Source organism: Acipenser ruthenus, chromosome 11, assembly GCF_902713425.1.
Source record: "Acipenser ruthenus chromosome 11, fAciRut3.2 maternal haplotype, whole genome shotgun sequence".
Lineage (NCBI taxonomy): Eukaryota > Metazoa > Chordata > Actinopteri > Acipenseriformes > Acipenseridae > Acipenser > Acipenser ruthenus.
In genome coordinates, this window is record NC_081199.1 from 27,902,973 (window position 1) to 27,918,831 (window position 15,859).

Sequence of the window (15,859 nt, forward strand, 5' to 3'; positions counted from 1 at the left end):
ACACACAGAAAAACTGCTGCACTTAAACAATTTCTGTATATTTCTTTTCTTAAACTTTTCTTGCTTGTCTGCCATCATTAGTGCTAATGATGGCAGTTGTATTAATTTTGTCTCCATGTTCCCCTTGTTTCTCAAATGCATGCAACTGCCAAAACAAAACCACTGCTTTAAAATTAAAGACCATCACTTGTAGATTATTAATTAATTTAATTAATTAATTTTTAACTAGAAATCCATAAGAAAATATGATACCTCTTTATTCAGGTCATTCTAGTGTTAAATAGGTTATTTTCCGAACTAGGTTTTGGTTAATTATATACACAGAGAATGGGAAATGCTCATATTTTCAGTGCTGCTGACACAGCCATCTGTTACTGTCCTTCTAAAGTGCGATTGGCTGCAGTGAACTATCCATCTCATGCTGTTTCCCCAAATCACAGATTTTATTTTACTGTGTTGTTTTGCTTTATCAGCTGGTCATTTAAGTGCAAGTAACAGATGCAAATCTACTTGGACCTCTGGTGTTCCAGCTCAGGAAAATAAAAAGGTAAATCATGTCTAAAAACATAAGGGCTACTCTGTTATTATTAACATCTCCTTTCCGGTTTACAACCGCTGAAATTAAATATGATTTTTCTTAGTTGTGCAAGCTAGATCATTCTTCTTCATGTGACTCTGTTTATTCCTGGCTAGACTGTCATAGGCTGTTTGAAGGGGGTAGAGGCACTACATCTTAATCCAGCTAAGGTCACTTTGGTCCTCATCACAAAACAAAAACACAAAGGGTCTCTGGCGGGAATTTTGCCTACAAGCGACGGCCAAAAATGTAATATTTATTAAGGAAGTTGTTACACCTTTAAACTATGGGTAGGGTATACAGTATTTACAGAAATGACATTGAGCTCCATCTTTTAACAGTATCATCTTTCATAATTCTAAACAACATATTGAAGACTGAAATTATTTAAGAGGATTCTCACATTAAAAAAAGGACGCAAAGTCCTAAAAACTTAAAGTTAGTAAAATTGTGCAAGTGGGCAAACACAGGGTTTTATTTTTACAAATATAACCTGTGGTAGTCAAACTAATGGAAAGAGGCAGAGGACTGAATGGCTGGGGGATGTTCACGTGAAGTTAGGTGTGCTCTTTTAAAGCTGCATGGAAAGCTCTCATGACATGCACTGACAATGTCCCTGACTGAAGCCATTGTCCCTCACCTTTTACAAGAACTAAAATCACAAGAGCGGAAATGTTGAAGAAATGAGGCTAGAAATGAGGACAATGCCTAGCTATCTCAATCAGTACTTTCAGGATGCCCCTGACAATCCTCAACTGGAGAAATGGAGTGGACCAGTGGGCTAACACCACTCAGACTCTACCCCAGGCAGTTAAATCCCATTCGCAACACACAGGCATGCAACTCAACAGGCAACGTCTGTTTACCGTTCACAGCAGCCCCAATTATTGGGACAGAAATGGATCACTTACCAGGAGCTGCCACTTCAGCTCATCAGAGTCAAACACTCACCTCAGGAGACGTGTAGTCTACCCGACACAACAGGTCTAACAAAAGCACCCTACGCACTGTTAACACTGCAGTCTTATACATACTCCAAGACACCCCAGATAAGTTGACATTTTTCCATGAGTAGAACAAAAAAAAAAAAGAAAGAAAGAAAAAACCTTCATTGTGTGGATTCTTTTTCTGCTTCTTTGATTTTTTTTAAACACAGAGGTGAAACAACATACTGGTAAACATGACTTCTACTGCCTTGTTGGTAAACAAAGAGCCGTGACAAAGCCTGAAATAACATTGATGGTTATACTCATATGTCAATACAATTGTCATGCCTTGCCAGTTCTGTTTTTTGTTAGGCAATTATTTTTGTGTATATGTTTTTTTTTTTTTGTGGACGTAAATATAAAAAAAGTTTTACATGATAAATATCATCCCAGGCAACTTTCCATGTGAAAGCACAAAGCATGTGTTTTGCCCTGCGGCTGTTACACACACGAACAAGGACAGAGTGATGTTTATTGGTATGCAGCCTTGTCCGAGAGGCCAGTGACTATCAATGCCAGCCCATGATCTTCCTGTCATGCAGTTATTTAACACTTACAACTAATACAATGTTGGTTTGTGTGGGTTATGCAAAATTGATATTAAATTAAATTAAAATTAAATTAAATTAAAAAATGTGTTAATGATGGTGAACAGCTTCTGGCATGAACATTAGCCAACGTTGATAACATCAATACAGATTGCTGAATGTAGCCTTTTACAATTTAATATCAAATTATTTATATCTTTGACTGTTCTGTATTGTGCTGCGCATATTCGATTTTATAAAAAAAAAAAAAAATGTTCTTCTCAAAGTCCGTTTTCACCTGATGAAGGGACAGATAGTCCCGAAAGCTGTAATTGTCAAACTCACTATTTTAATATTGAGCTGTGACACTGCAGCTTTTTTTGGATTGCATCCGATTGGTTCTTATCCGTGAAGATAAGACCATCACTTTGGGTGTTGTTGAAATTAAACTCGGTGAGACCACACATATCTGCAATATGGGAACTTATGCAGAAAGCAGTAAAACCTAGATTTAGATGAGGGTGCTGTTGTGTTTGGTTGTGCTGTGTTTGTTACTGTTCATGATGGGTGTGTGTGTGGGTGTCGTGCGGTGTGGATTGTTGGTGTTGCCGTAGGTGAGTGGGCGTGCTGGTTTACGGCAGAGAGATACGATGCTGGAGTTAGAAAAACACATGAATAAAGCGTACTGTTAGTTTACTGTAACACGTTGTTCGAGTCGTTTGTTTTTTTACAATACAACATTGGCGACAAGGATGGCTGAAGTTTCACTTTCACCCCCGCCGGTCTTCCTGGCTCTACCTGGCGAGCCGCCTGTTCCCTGGACTCGCTGGCTTTCGTCTTTCCAGACGTACCTGCTTGCTCTCGGTCTGGCTGATGTGAGCGATGCCCGCAAGCGCGCCCTGCTGCTGCACTGCCTGGGGACTGAGGGACAGCGCGTCTTTTCAACTTTGGGACCGGCTGACACATACGCTGAAGCTGTCGCTGCACTCCAGGGGCATTTTGCCGCCACACAGAGCGTCCTCCTCCGGCGTTTCAACTTCAGACAGCGGGGCCAGCGGCCGGGTGAGTCCATTCTCCAATATACAGCTGCATTGCGTGAATTGGCGCTGCCATGTAAATTCGGAGCACTGTATGACGAAATGATTCGGGACTTACTTATTGAGAAAACCTCCAGTGCGCAAGTGCGTGAGAGACTGTTAGTCGAATCTGATGAGTTAACTTTGGCTAAAGCCATTCAATTAGCGTGCCAAGTAGAGTCTGCTGTTGCCTGTGCTGCTAAAATTACTGGGGCTCACTCTGTTGCTATAACTACTGAACTTACAGTGCAGAAAGTTCAGCCTGCCTTACTGCAACAGGACACAGAACCTGGTTTCCCTGTCCAACAAGCGCAGCAACTTCCTGCTCGTTTTAGGCAGCGTTGTGGAAACTGTGGGTCCAACAGGCATGAGTCCAGAGCCCCTGACTGCCCAGCACGGGGGAAAACCTGCAGAAACTGTAATAAATTGAACCACTTTGCCAGGTGGTGTCGGTCCACCCCAGCAGCAGCACCAGCACCAGCTACAATCCACACTGTGCTCTCCAACCCTACTGGCTTTAAGACTTGTGCCGTATATCTCAGGGATGTCTGCCTTCCCCTGCTCTTGGACACTGGGGCCAAGGTGTCTCTGCTTAATTTCGACACCTACAAACAGTTTTTCTCGCACCTGCCCCTTCAGCGCCCCTCCACCGCTCTGAGTGGCTATGGACATACTAGAATCTAAGTCCTGGGCTCCCTCCAGCTGCCAGTGCGCTATGGCACCAGGGCTCTGCCAGCCTTCCCATTCCACGTCACACGCAAGGGGGCCAACCTCCTGGGTCTTGACCTCTTCATGGGGCTCGGTTTCTCATTGACCGACAACTCCGGCACGGAGATCCTACTGGTTGCCTCCCCCCAGCAACGCCAGTGGCCGGCGCTGTTTGTTGGCTTGGGCTGCCTCTCCGCCTTCACTCACCAACCCAAGGTCGACCCTGCGGTGACCCCAGTGATCCAGCCACTGCGCCACATTCCCCTCGCCCTGCGGGATCAAGTGTCGACTGAACTGAAGGCCCTACTGGATTCTGGGATTATTGAGCCCATCAACGCTTCACCCTGGATATCAAACCTGGTGATAGCAAAGAAGAAGTCGGGGGGGCTCCGCATCTGTGTGGATCTGAGAGCTGTGAACACGGCCATCATCCCGGACAAATACCCGCTTCCAACAGTGGAGGAGCTCACCACCCACTTTTACGGTTCCACAGTTTTTAGTAAACTGGACTTACGCCAGGGCTACCTCCAGGTACCCTTACACCCTAGCAGCAGGGACCTCACTGCTTTTCTTACACACGCTGGTGTTTTCCGCTACACCCGCATGCCCTTCGGTCTGAGCTCGGCACCCAGCTGCTTTCAAAAGATCATGTCCTCCATCTTCGCCGGCGTCCCGGGCGTGTCTCTCTATCTTGATGACATTGTGGTGCACGGCCCCAACGCCTCTACCCATGATGAGCGCCTCTGCCAGGTGTTCCGCATGCTGGCCAAGCACAACCTCACGCTCAACGAGGAGAAGTGCGTCTTTTCCGTGCCGGAAATCGAGTTTGTGGGGTTCCGGCTGTCGGCACACGGCATCTTCCCATTGCAGTCTAATGTGGACGCGATCCACCGCATTCCAGAGCCCACATCGGCTGCACAGCTCGCCTCCTTCTTGGGAATGCGTACTACCTCCGCTTCCTGCCGCAGTACTCAGCCACAACATCACCCCTGCGTCAGCTGCTTAAGAAGGAGGCTCCCTGGATCTGGACTGTTGACTGCCGGGAGGCCGTGCGCCTGCTGAAGCGCCAGCTCACCACTGCACCCATCCTGGCACACTTTGACCTCGCAAGCCCAACCTTGGTCACCTGTGACGCCTCTGCCTCGGCGCTGGGTGCTGTCCTCTCTCAACTCCAGGATGGAACAGAGAGGCCTATTGCTTTCGCCTCTCGAGCATTGAGCCCTACCGAGCAGAAGTACTCGGTTGGGGAGCGTGAGGCGTTGGCATGTGTCTGGGCATGTGAACGCTGGCACATGTACCTCTATGGCCGGGCGTTCACGCTCCGCACGGACCACCAGGCTCTCACAGCCTTGATGTCCACCTCAGGCACAGGACACAGACCGCTCCGGCTGTACAGGTGGGCGGGTCGTCTGCAACAGTACAACTTTAAGCTCCAGTTCACCCCGGGCCGTGACAACGTGGTAGCAGACCTTCTCTCCAGAGCCGTCATCGCTCCTGACCCTGCCGGCCAGCTTGCAGACACGGAAGATGACCTGATTCAGCTGTTGCACACTCCTCTCCAGGCTGTAGTTTCCCGCCTTGAGCTCCAGCAGGCATCGGCCGAGGACCCCCTATTCCGTACCCTGCGCTCCTACATCACAGGTGGCTGGCCTACCCGGGTGCCTGACGAGCTAGCACCATTCGCCCGGATCAAGGAGGAGCTGTCGTGCTGGAATGACACTTGTGTGGCCCGGGGTCACTGCACAGTAGTGCCGAGTGCTCTGCGGGCACGAGTGCTGGCTATGGCACACGAGGGACACCTGGGCATCGTCAGATTGAAGCAGCGATGTCGGGACCTCGTTTGGTGGCCTGGTATTGACCACGATGTTGAGGTGATGGTCAGGGACTGTACTGCCTGCCTACTCAGCGGGAAAACCGGACAGCCGGCTCCACCACCCCTGCAACCACTGACCTGGCCGTCCAAACCATGGGAACACCTGCAGATGGACATCTGTGGGGAAATCCATGGCGTACCCCACCACCAGCGCTTTCTCGTGGTCATCTATGACCTCCATTCCAAATGGCCTGAAGTCTTCCCAGTGGGCTCAGTCACCTCCCAAACCATAATCAACATCTTAGACACTGTCATCGCCTGCTGGGGGCTGCCTCGGGCCATTACCACTGATAATGGGCCACAGTTCGTCTCTGCCGAGTTCTCCACTTTCCTCAAGAATAAGGGAATCAAGCACATCCGCACAGCTGTCTACCACCCACAGGCCAACGGGGGGGTCGAGAGGTTTAATCAAACCCTCAAGAACGGTATCCGAGCGCATCTGGCCCAAGGCTGCGCATTCCAAACAGCTCTTCTTCAGACCCTCCTGCATTACAGAGCGACCCAACATACTACCACAGGGGTTTCGCCAGCGCTGCTAATGTTGGGGCGAGAGCTACAATTGCCATTGGATAGGCTGCGCCCACCCCAGGCTCGCCCTCATGCACCCGCTGCTCACACCAGGGTCCGCCAGCACCAGCGCCGCATGAAGCAGCAGTTCGACAGAGCACGCAGAGTGAAACCGCCTGACATAAGCGCCTCGGACTGGGTCAGAGCTAAACGGCCCCACCGGGGAGACAAGCTCCAGTCCTTCTGGTCCTCCCCGCTTCGTGTCAGCCGCCGGCTGGGACCAGCTACGTTCCAGCTCCAGGACGGGTCTCGTTGGCACGCTAGCCGGCTGCGCAAAGTGCCGCCTCCTGGATCTCAGCCAGTACCCTTTGGCCATCATGGAACCGGCTTCTGGCCCTCCAGTGCAGATGCTGTGACCGATGGAGGGGGCCCCGCACCGGTTGGGCCGGCAGCACGGCCCAGCCGGGCTCGCCAGCGTCCGGGCTACCTGCAGGACTTTGTGACCTCTTTCCACACCTGAAACTCTGTGCGGGGGAAGGGGGGGGAAATGTTGTGTTTGGTTGTGCTGTGTTTGTTACTGTTCATGATGGGTGTGTGTGTGGGTGTCGTGCGGTGTGGATTGTTGGTGTTGCCGTAGGTGAGTGGGCGTGCTGGTTTACGGCAGAGAGATACGATGCTGGAGTTAGAAAAACACATGAATAAAGCGTACTGTTAGTTTACTGTAACACGTTGTTCGAGTCGTTTGTTTTTTTACAATACAACAGGTGCATTAGTTAAACATCCATCTACAGTAGTTAACCATAATCATCTGGCAGAATGAATGGTTTCAACCAGAAATAAAAGTTTAACAGACACATGGTCAAGCATTCTCTCCTAAAGAAGATTTTTTTTAAAGCAGATTTTTTTTCCCATTAAATTCACTAAATTATCTGTGTTTTTGTGTTTGGTAGAGAATGATGCATGCTTTATCCGCGAGAATCAGATCTTGAAACTACAGTAACATAGTTTCTGGTTCATGACAGATTCCTTTTCAAACCACCCATTAGTCCCGGGGAGCACATGCAGGCAGGACTGTCAGCTGCAGAGGCTCCTTCAGGTTGCTTGTTTTGATGTGGTCAAATTCACTTATGTTTAAGCTCAACCCTTTTCTCACAGGATTTCCAATTACCCCATAAATCAACACATCCTGAGCAAAACAAAACAAACAAAAAACAAAACAAAAAAAAGGTTAATTTGGAAAATGTACTGGGTGTTTGAAATTCCCATAATTTACGGAAATGTACCACTTTTTTGTGTGAAAGAAAAAACAAACAAACTGCATTGGATTGGTCTGGCAAACACATGATATGATAGGAGTCAGCATTTTGATTAAGTGTTTTGCTTTTCAAAGACAGCGTAACCACATGCCATTTACCATGTGGAAAGTCGAACAAACCCATAAAATTCCCCACCCAAAGGAACCCACTGTCATCCTTATATCAATATGAAACTTTTAAATTTTAAACTTATAACACACAGACAAGGGAATTAGCTTCACATAGTTGCTTAAGAGTTTTAACTCAGAATGATGAGGTGTTTTTAATGATATGTTTTCAGTTAAAAACGTACCATCTTCCATTTCTGGAGGGCCATCGTAGGATTTGTCGATGGCAGTCCGGAAGCTCTCATTACAGCCTCGCCCCCGCACCATGTGAGGCCTTGGTCTGTGGAAGGGCACATCATTCTTCCTGACCGCGGCTACAGCTGTCTGCAAGCTCTCCAGAGAGCTGGACTTCTTCAAACCCAAGGTTGGACCAACGTCTCGACCGGGAGAAAAGCCTGTAAATAAATAAAAAATGATGCGTTGCTAAACTTGTTACAGAAGGGATGGTCTTCATTCACCAGTTTACAACACAAAATAAAATACATAACAGCAGGTTCTAGATAAAGAAAGTACACTTATACCATTGCAAAATTCAACAGTTTTGACTTTTTTGTAGAGCTTGTTTTTCATGGTGACTAAATCGTCTGAGATTGTACAGTACTGCACACAGACTGGCACAGTTTTTCCTACCAGATCAGCGTTTTCTTTGTTGGAAAAGATTTTAAACAAGCTGAGACGTCTACACCTTTTTTTTTTGTTCATCCTCTATTGCAGATACTGGGCTGTTTTCCTCTTTCAACTATTATTTGTTTGTAGTGCCATCCCTAGAGCCTGAACCATTTTATAGTAGGCCAGCATTGTGTGCATCTGCTAACAGTGTTTAGAGTTATACATTACTAACATACAAACAGAAATACAATTCCAAGATCACTTCTATAGAGAGAGTTTGGTCAACCTTTGATCTTTCTTGATCGGCGAATCCCCACAGGTGATTGGTCAATCCCTTTCACGTGACCTAAAATCGGCGGCACAGGCGCCATGTTGTCACCAAAGTTACTATGGGGACTGTACCCAAACAGCAGTATTTTTGAAAAAAATGAAAATTGCGTTTCGTCATGCCTTTATGCGCTGCTGTAATCTGGGAAGATTCAACATTTCACCAATTCCCTTGTAATAATAAACTTTCTAAAAAAAAAAAAATTAAAAAAAACAACACTTCATACAGTTTCTATCATAGCTCAGAAGCCAACCAGCAAAACAGTACTTAGGCTACTCTGGCAGGCAAGTAGAAGACAATGTTTTAATATAACTTACAACAACTTCTAATTTCCAAATATACAAACAAACTACAATCATTCAAAATAGTGTCAAAAGTGTCCTGTTGATTTATTTAACTTTGTAAGAGTTTGAAATAACTGAAAATGAAAATAAAAAAGAAAGGAACTTTTAAATATTGGTTGAACAAAATGTACTCATAATATTCTGATGATATATAGTGAAGTGAATTTTTTAATTTGTTTGTGAAGGAAAAAAAAAAAGTATTAGCCTAATTTACATCGTCTCTCCTGATAAATACAATGATGTGCTGTTCACTCATCTGATCGGTAGCAGGAACAGTGAACAGCTTGTCTTACGGTGCTGATTTTATTGAATATTATTGTGATATATTATTAGTTAACATAAAAAATAAACTTTAATATATTAATAAATAAATACAAATCAATACAAAGTATAAACATTCAAGGTGGCTTTTCTACCGGCTTGTCAGTCTTATAATGAAGAAACAAAATCAATTTAGCAAAGGGTTAATGCTCAAATTACAACAGATGATCGACCGGTAATATTTCCTTTTAATAAAAATTAACCCAGCCACAATTTTTTAAATGCGATTTTAAGAACTTATAACTACAAATAAAATGTTTTTGTACCTCATTGATTTACATTGTGGCCAAACTCTCTCTACATATGGCTTTGCTTAACTCTGAGCATATGCACAGTGCAACAATGCCATAAAACTGGGGCTTTCATTTCACTCTCACATTAAGTGAATTGTTTATTAACTGACCTGAAAGTTCCAAGGTATGATTCACACTTCATAGCTCCATAAACACATTAAGACCAAGCTGAGAATTCTCAAGATGGTAATAACTGTTCACTTCAAACTGACACCAGGTGATGGCTATGCTGTATATACCCTTGGTGAATTGATGCCAGGTTGATAAGTGTGTTTAAACTGACTTGATAGTCATACTTCAAATGGCTGGGAAAATACCAGTTATTTGCCTGTTGCATTTTCACAGCCATGTGTAGCATTGGCTGTAGTATAATGTAAAGCAAAACTACAAAGTCAAGTACAAAAATGTTTGCTGTTTTCATCTCTATTAGTAGACTGGCCAAAAACAGCCTACAGTAAATAGTGGGTGTCCTGGAACATCTCATACTTCAGAGAAATGTTTGACTGAGGGCTCAAACCTTCAAGCATGGTATGGGGAAAAAAAAAAGAAATTCCAGTGTAGAAGGCAGGCTGCAGTTTGAGGCTTCTATAAAACAACTTAAGCAAAACTCCTCTGTTTGTATCCTGGGACACTATCACCCTTCATGTAAATGTGCTTTATTTTGCTCTTATCTGCCCCCTATTTTACTGCATTTAATCCTGTACTTCAGAATACTGTAATCTGCCAAGTGTTTAACCTGTAGTACTTTGTATTTAATCATATCCTGATGTAACTATCACTATTATCTGCTATATTATTGAATTGTGGTTTGTCACACTTGTGCTTTGCTTGAACAAAAGTTATTGTATTTCTTGCTCTTAATGTATTACTTGTATTGTAACACTTGAAATGTATTTGCTTACGATTGTAAGTCGCCCTGGATAAGGGCGTCTGCTAAGAAATAAATAATAATAATAATAATAAAAAACAAATAGTTGTTTACTTGTTGGTTAAGTATAGTCAATGGGTGCCTAGGTGAAGCTAAACAACCTACGATAATAAAACTACACATTGGTAAGTCCTATATCCTAAACAGCATATGGGTTGATGCCGGGTTAAATAGGATGCCTTTAATCCCTTTTACAATTTGAATTCCTTTTAAATGTTGTCTTGCAGATGCATGTGATGAATGGCAGTGCTGAGCCAGGAGCAGGCTTCACAGTTTATCATCACAAATCAATCACAGCACTGATGCTCCTGGAATAAGTTACAGCTTGAAAACAAGATTTATCTTGAAATATTCCTTTTTGAAATTATATGACACAAAATATTTCAATTAATACCTGATTGGAACCATTAGGAAATATAATGTGTATCACTATCTGTCCAACTACACTAAGCTGTAAGAATTACATACGATTCCTAGCACTGACTTCTGCACTAAAGGGGTTTGTCAGGATACATTCATTCCCCAATCTGATTCTGGATGGGGGACGGAAAGTTGTTTTAGACAGCGTACAGTAAGGAGCTATTGTTCCACAAAATAAGCAAACACATCTGGGAAGAATTCATTTCTGTGCTAGTGAAATATGGTTTCTCAGTTGATCGCTGCAGGCATAAGAGTTCAAGAAAAGGCAAAGCTTTTGCAAAAACATACTTAAAAACAAAATCGAAACCCAGCCACAACATCCAAAGCAGCCAGACCACTAGATAAATAGTGTATCTGAATTCATTTGGCACCAAATTAAACCAACATAAACTATCCTATTTATTTGCTCTGGCTTTCACAAGTCTGAGAATGCTCTTAATCCAGTCCCACAAATCCTGTTGGGAGACAGGAGCTATTGTTAATGAGCTCGGCTTTACAAAGAATTCTTCCTGTGGAGACAGAGTAATTATCCGAGTGATAACCTCTATCAGAGTACTATAATGTAAACTGAAACAGTTGTGATCAGGCACAAAGAACATATATATAAACTGAGTCATCAGAAGACCCACAAAGACAAATATCCAAAGTATGTATTATAAAAATACATCCTAAGGAAAAAACCTGCAGTTTGCTCTGACTTGCTTTTTTTTGTGGTAATTCTTGCAAAATTACGAGCAGCTAATCTCATAATGCTCCAAGGAAAGCTAGCAATAATTAACTGCAATTATGATTCTTAAAAATAGTATATTACAACTCTAACTCTTACCATTATAAATATATTTTACTGAGAAAATGACATATCATTGTACACTTCTGAACACCATTTAAATTGTATTTACACTTGATTTAACCCTTATTTGCTTTACAAGCTAGTATAAGATAAAAACAGAAAATAAGTATTTTACCATTGTGTCCATGCAAAAATTAACGTAGCTCTTTCAGAGTATAGAAAAACTTGTATGAAGGGTGCATTGAAATAAAAAGGATTTATTTTCAAATGGTATAAATAGAGGGACTTATCTTAAAAGAAGTGATGTTAGAAATGCAAACTTCTGTCACAAATGTAATTATTTCTGTGCAGCTTTAGTTTAAGGAATTAAGCTGCTTTAAGGGCACGCCACAGACAAGCTTGTAAAGCAAGTGTTAAAAAGGAACTCCTACGACGTGTTTACCACCTCAAGGTGATTATTGCTGCTGTTTTGTCTGGCCGTGGTAGTTTCTGTCTACCTTCACAGATGTGTCTGTTGTGGATCACACTTGCTACTAGTCTGGAAGGAAGGAAAGAAGGTATGTCTTAAAGAAAGAGACCGTCCACATTAAAGGACAGACAGGTAAAACTTCCACTTGGGTGTTTTATGAGTTATCAGGCAATAAAGACTTGCCGCGCATGTAATCATGCTTTGTAAACTCACAAACACGGGCTAATTTACAACCTGTAAGTAATAAGTAGTTCTTTCATACATTTATTTCAGACATAAGTAAAGCGGCTGGAACTCCTTGAGGGGAATCTGCACAGAGGTTCAAAAACTCAGGGAGCAAATAGCAAGCATGTGGCATGTACCATTTTAAGTGGAGAAAGGGTATTTAAAAAAAAATGCACAAAAATCTATGAACATGTTGGCTTTGTTTGTTGTGAGTACAGTGGAGACAGAGGGAATGGTAAACAGAAGGTGGGTCTGTAGAGGTGGGATTCTCTCTACATGAAAATATTGAATTTTACTTTTTCAAATAGATGTTGAACCAAGTAACATGGAATAAAAAAAAAAAAAAAACACATTTCAGTAGTTCTGGCATCAATCCTGGTTACAGAGTTGAACGTAACTCAAGTAAGGTTATTTATTTTCTGGAGCTTTGCCAACGCAGCTATAGAGTTTGTCCTTTATAACTTAAGTAATACTGTGTGTTGGGTTTTCTAGGAATCGAATTGGTGGAGAATGACCAAGAGGGGACCTTTCCATATGCTCAATATTTTAGAAAATGGGAGTTTTTGTTTTGTTTAATGCAAGGCAAACTGCATCTCTGATCGAATGCTTTGTAAACATGAAGTGAAATTGTGAAAAGATCTGTATCGTTTTTATGACCAGAGACTTCAACAAAGCACAATCAACGAAGGCTGTGCTGAATAAACTGGATAATGATAGCAAATTACTGGGTGTCAGGTATAAAGTCAAGTCAGTTACTTAATAAGTTTGCATCTGTGGTTAACCACAAGCTCTTTTAAATCTTCAGCACTACCAACCATTCCTACTGAGGCTTACATCAATAGAGTATGATGCAGCTTCCCTGTCTGCAGCCATCAAAACAAAACACATCACTGTTTCCAAACACACCCACCTAGTGGTTTGGACAAATTGATATTTCAGAATTTCAAAAATTGCCTGAGGATATAGCCACTGCTAGGTTTTCTTTCTACTGACAGAAGCAGGCTTTTTAACACTTTTAAAAGTTAAACCATTACACCATTAAAAGCAGAACCCATTCTTAAGACATCAGCTCATACAGGTTTCTGAAGCACAGCTAATCCAGCCCTTGACCTTTATAACTTCTACGTACAAGCATAATAGAACTATGAAAATAGTACAATATCCAAAACTTCAAACTATCAGTCATAAATTCGGAGGCAAACTACAAGAAACTCAAGTCAAGAGTACAAACATTCCGGCTAATGCCTTCATTGGTGTTATGACAGCCTCTGGAATAATACAGTTTCACCTTGGAAATAATATATGTCTGAATATAAAAAAAATGTATGCGTAAGTTAAACCGCTATTGTGTTCAAGAAAAGACTTGCCTTCCTTGAAAGCCTGGCCTTATAGGTTTAAGTAACACTTTGCCTGTTGAAGCATATCCAATATATACTGAACTGAAGGTGACCAGACATCCCGTTTTGGACGGGACAGTCCCACTTTTGGAACACTGGTCCCAGTGTCCCCAGAACCTTTCTTGGGATGCTCATTTGGTCCCGTTTTTTTCTCAGTGGTCGCAGCGGTAACAGAATATTGTATATTAATGCAGGCTGCTGTGTTACTACCATATCTAACTTATTACAGTACAATGACACTCGATGTGACTAAAGGGAAGGCTGAATGATCAGTAGCATTAAAAAGCGTCTGTACAGCGCCGTGCAAATATGGAGAATTACTGAACAGTCAACGTTCATATTTGTAACCAATCACAGAGAATTGCGGGCGTGTTAATCCACTGACTCTTGCTAAAACTAAGACTCTTGCTTAAACTATTGTAGTCTAACAATAATGGATCATACAGGTACCATTGTATTGTGATGGAATTATTATCTTCATCATGACATTTGTATGTCTGCGTGCAAACGACTTTGCTTCGTGTGTAGCTATAGGCTATAATCAGCGCTGTCATGTCACCTTACCTTGACATGTTTACAATGCAGTGCACTGAAGCTAGTCGTTTTTGAACACTTTATGCATCAAAATAGCTCATCACAACAATAGGAGGGGCTGTAAAATATGATGAAAGTATTTGGAAACATATTTTCTATTGAAATAAGTATATTTTCGCTTTCAGTTCACCACAGGTACCCTCTAAGAAACATATAGAGAATAATACAAAATAATTTATGAATTAGTTATTTTCACATTTGTAAAATTCATGTTGTAAAAATAGTTTAAAAGTTTCAGAACATTTCTTTATATATATTTTATGTTGTTTTTAGCAATAATGAAATCAAATAGTTTCAGGTCTCGAGGTGCCCATTTAATTCATTTAAAAAAATATTTACATTGATAGTTGAGTACTGTATGATGCAAATAGTTTAAAACAATTACAAAAAAAAGAACCACATCCTTGTTTCATTTTACCTTTCTTCTTTAAAAAAGATCTAAATAAGCTGCCTTAGAGGCAGGATAATTTTTTTTTTAATTTGGTGACCCCTTATTTTTATTTCTGTGTTAAATGTATTACAAAAGAAGTATATTTTATCCTGCAAAGTTTAAGAAAAAAAAATAATGTTATCTGTTGCATATGTGTGACAGCTATATAAGGTATTTTATAAGTATTTTACTTTATCACAGCTATTAGTTTAATAGAAGAAAAACAACACATTGATAAAAACATGTTTTTCTTTGAGCAAAAGATGGACGTCAGGGCTCAAATTACTGGGGGGCTGGGGGCGGGTTTGATCCCTTTAAGCTTCTTCAAATAGTTTTATTTCCAAATGTCCTTTTTAACATGTTTTAAGCCGGCAGGTATCGCTTAAAACAGAAAGGAACCTGTTAAAAACGTGTTCATTGTATGATGCCATTTTCTGTCTTGTCTATACAGTTTTTCAGTACCAGTCAATGATAATGAGGAAGCGTCTCCTGACAATCTGAACACTCCCCTGCGCATTTTACACAGGCTAATGCTTATATTAAGGAAGATTAAATAGTATTCCTTTCGTAAGTAAAGAAGTGACAACATGTCATTTGATCAAAAAAGGAATATGATTTAATCTTATTACATCTTAATCCATGTCTCAGCCTATACTGTTGACTCAAAAAAATAAACTCCAGCCAAGATCAGCAAAGAAATTAGCCTTCATAAAATGCGTAGTTAATTTAGATTGTCAGAAGACTCTTTCTCATGTTCATTGATTGGTACTAAAAAATGGAATAGGCAGGAAATGACATCTTGCAATTAACACGTTTTTAACAGGTTTCTTTCTGTTTTAACTGATGCCCGTCAGCTTACAACATGCTAAAGGGGAATCTGGAAATACAACTATTCAGAGAAACTTAAAGGGTTTGCCTACCTGGATTACTATTTACCAGACTTAATAACTACTTCAGAAGGAAATTCCTGTTTCTGCAATCAGGGCAGCTTCTAAACAAAACTCAGAAAAGCTGATAGTGGGCTTCATTTATTG

At 41.8% G+C, this 15,859-nt stretch overlaps 1 protein-coding gene across 1 annotated transcript in view; it reads right to left on the minus strand.

Moving 5' to 3' along the window:
* The window catches only part of LOC117426954 (partitioning defective 3 homolog B), a 242,904-nt gene that overhangs the window by 76,213 nt on the left and 150,832 nt on the right, over positions 1 to 15,859 (minus strand). Inside the window, exon 17 of the mRNA XM_034045222.3 lies at positions 7,863 to 8,072. Within this exon, the coding sequence (XP_033901113.3) occupies positions 7,863 to 8,072 (210 nt within the window). The remainder of the gene's footprint in view (positions 1 to 7,862; positions 8,073 to 15,859) is intronic.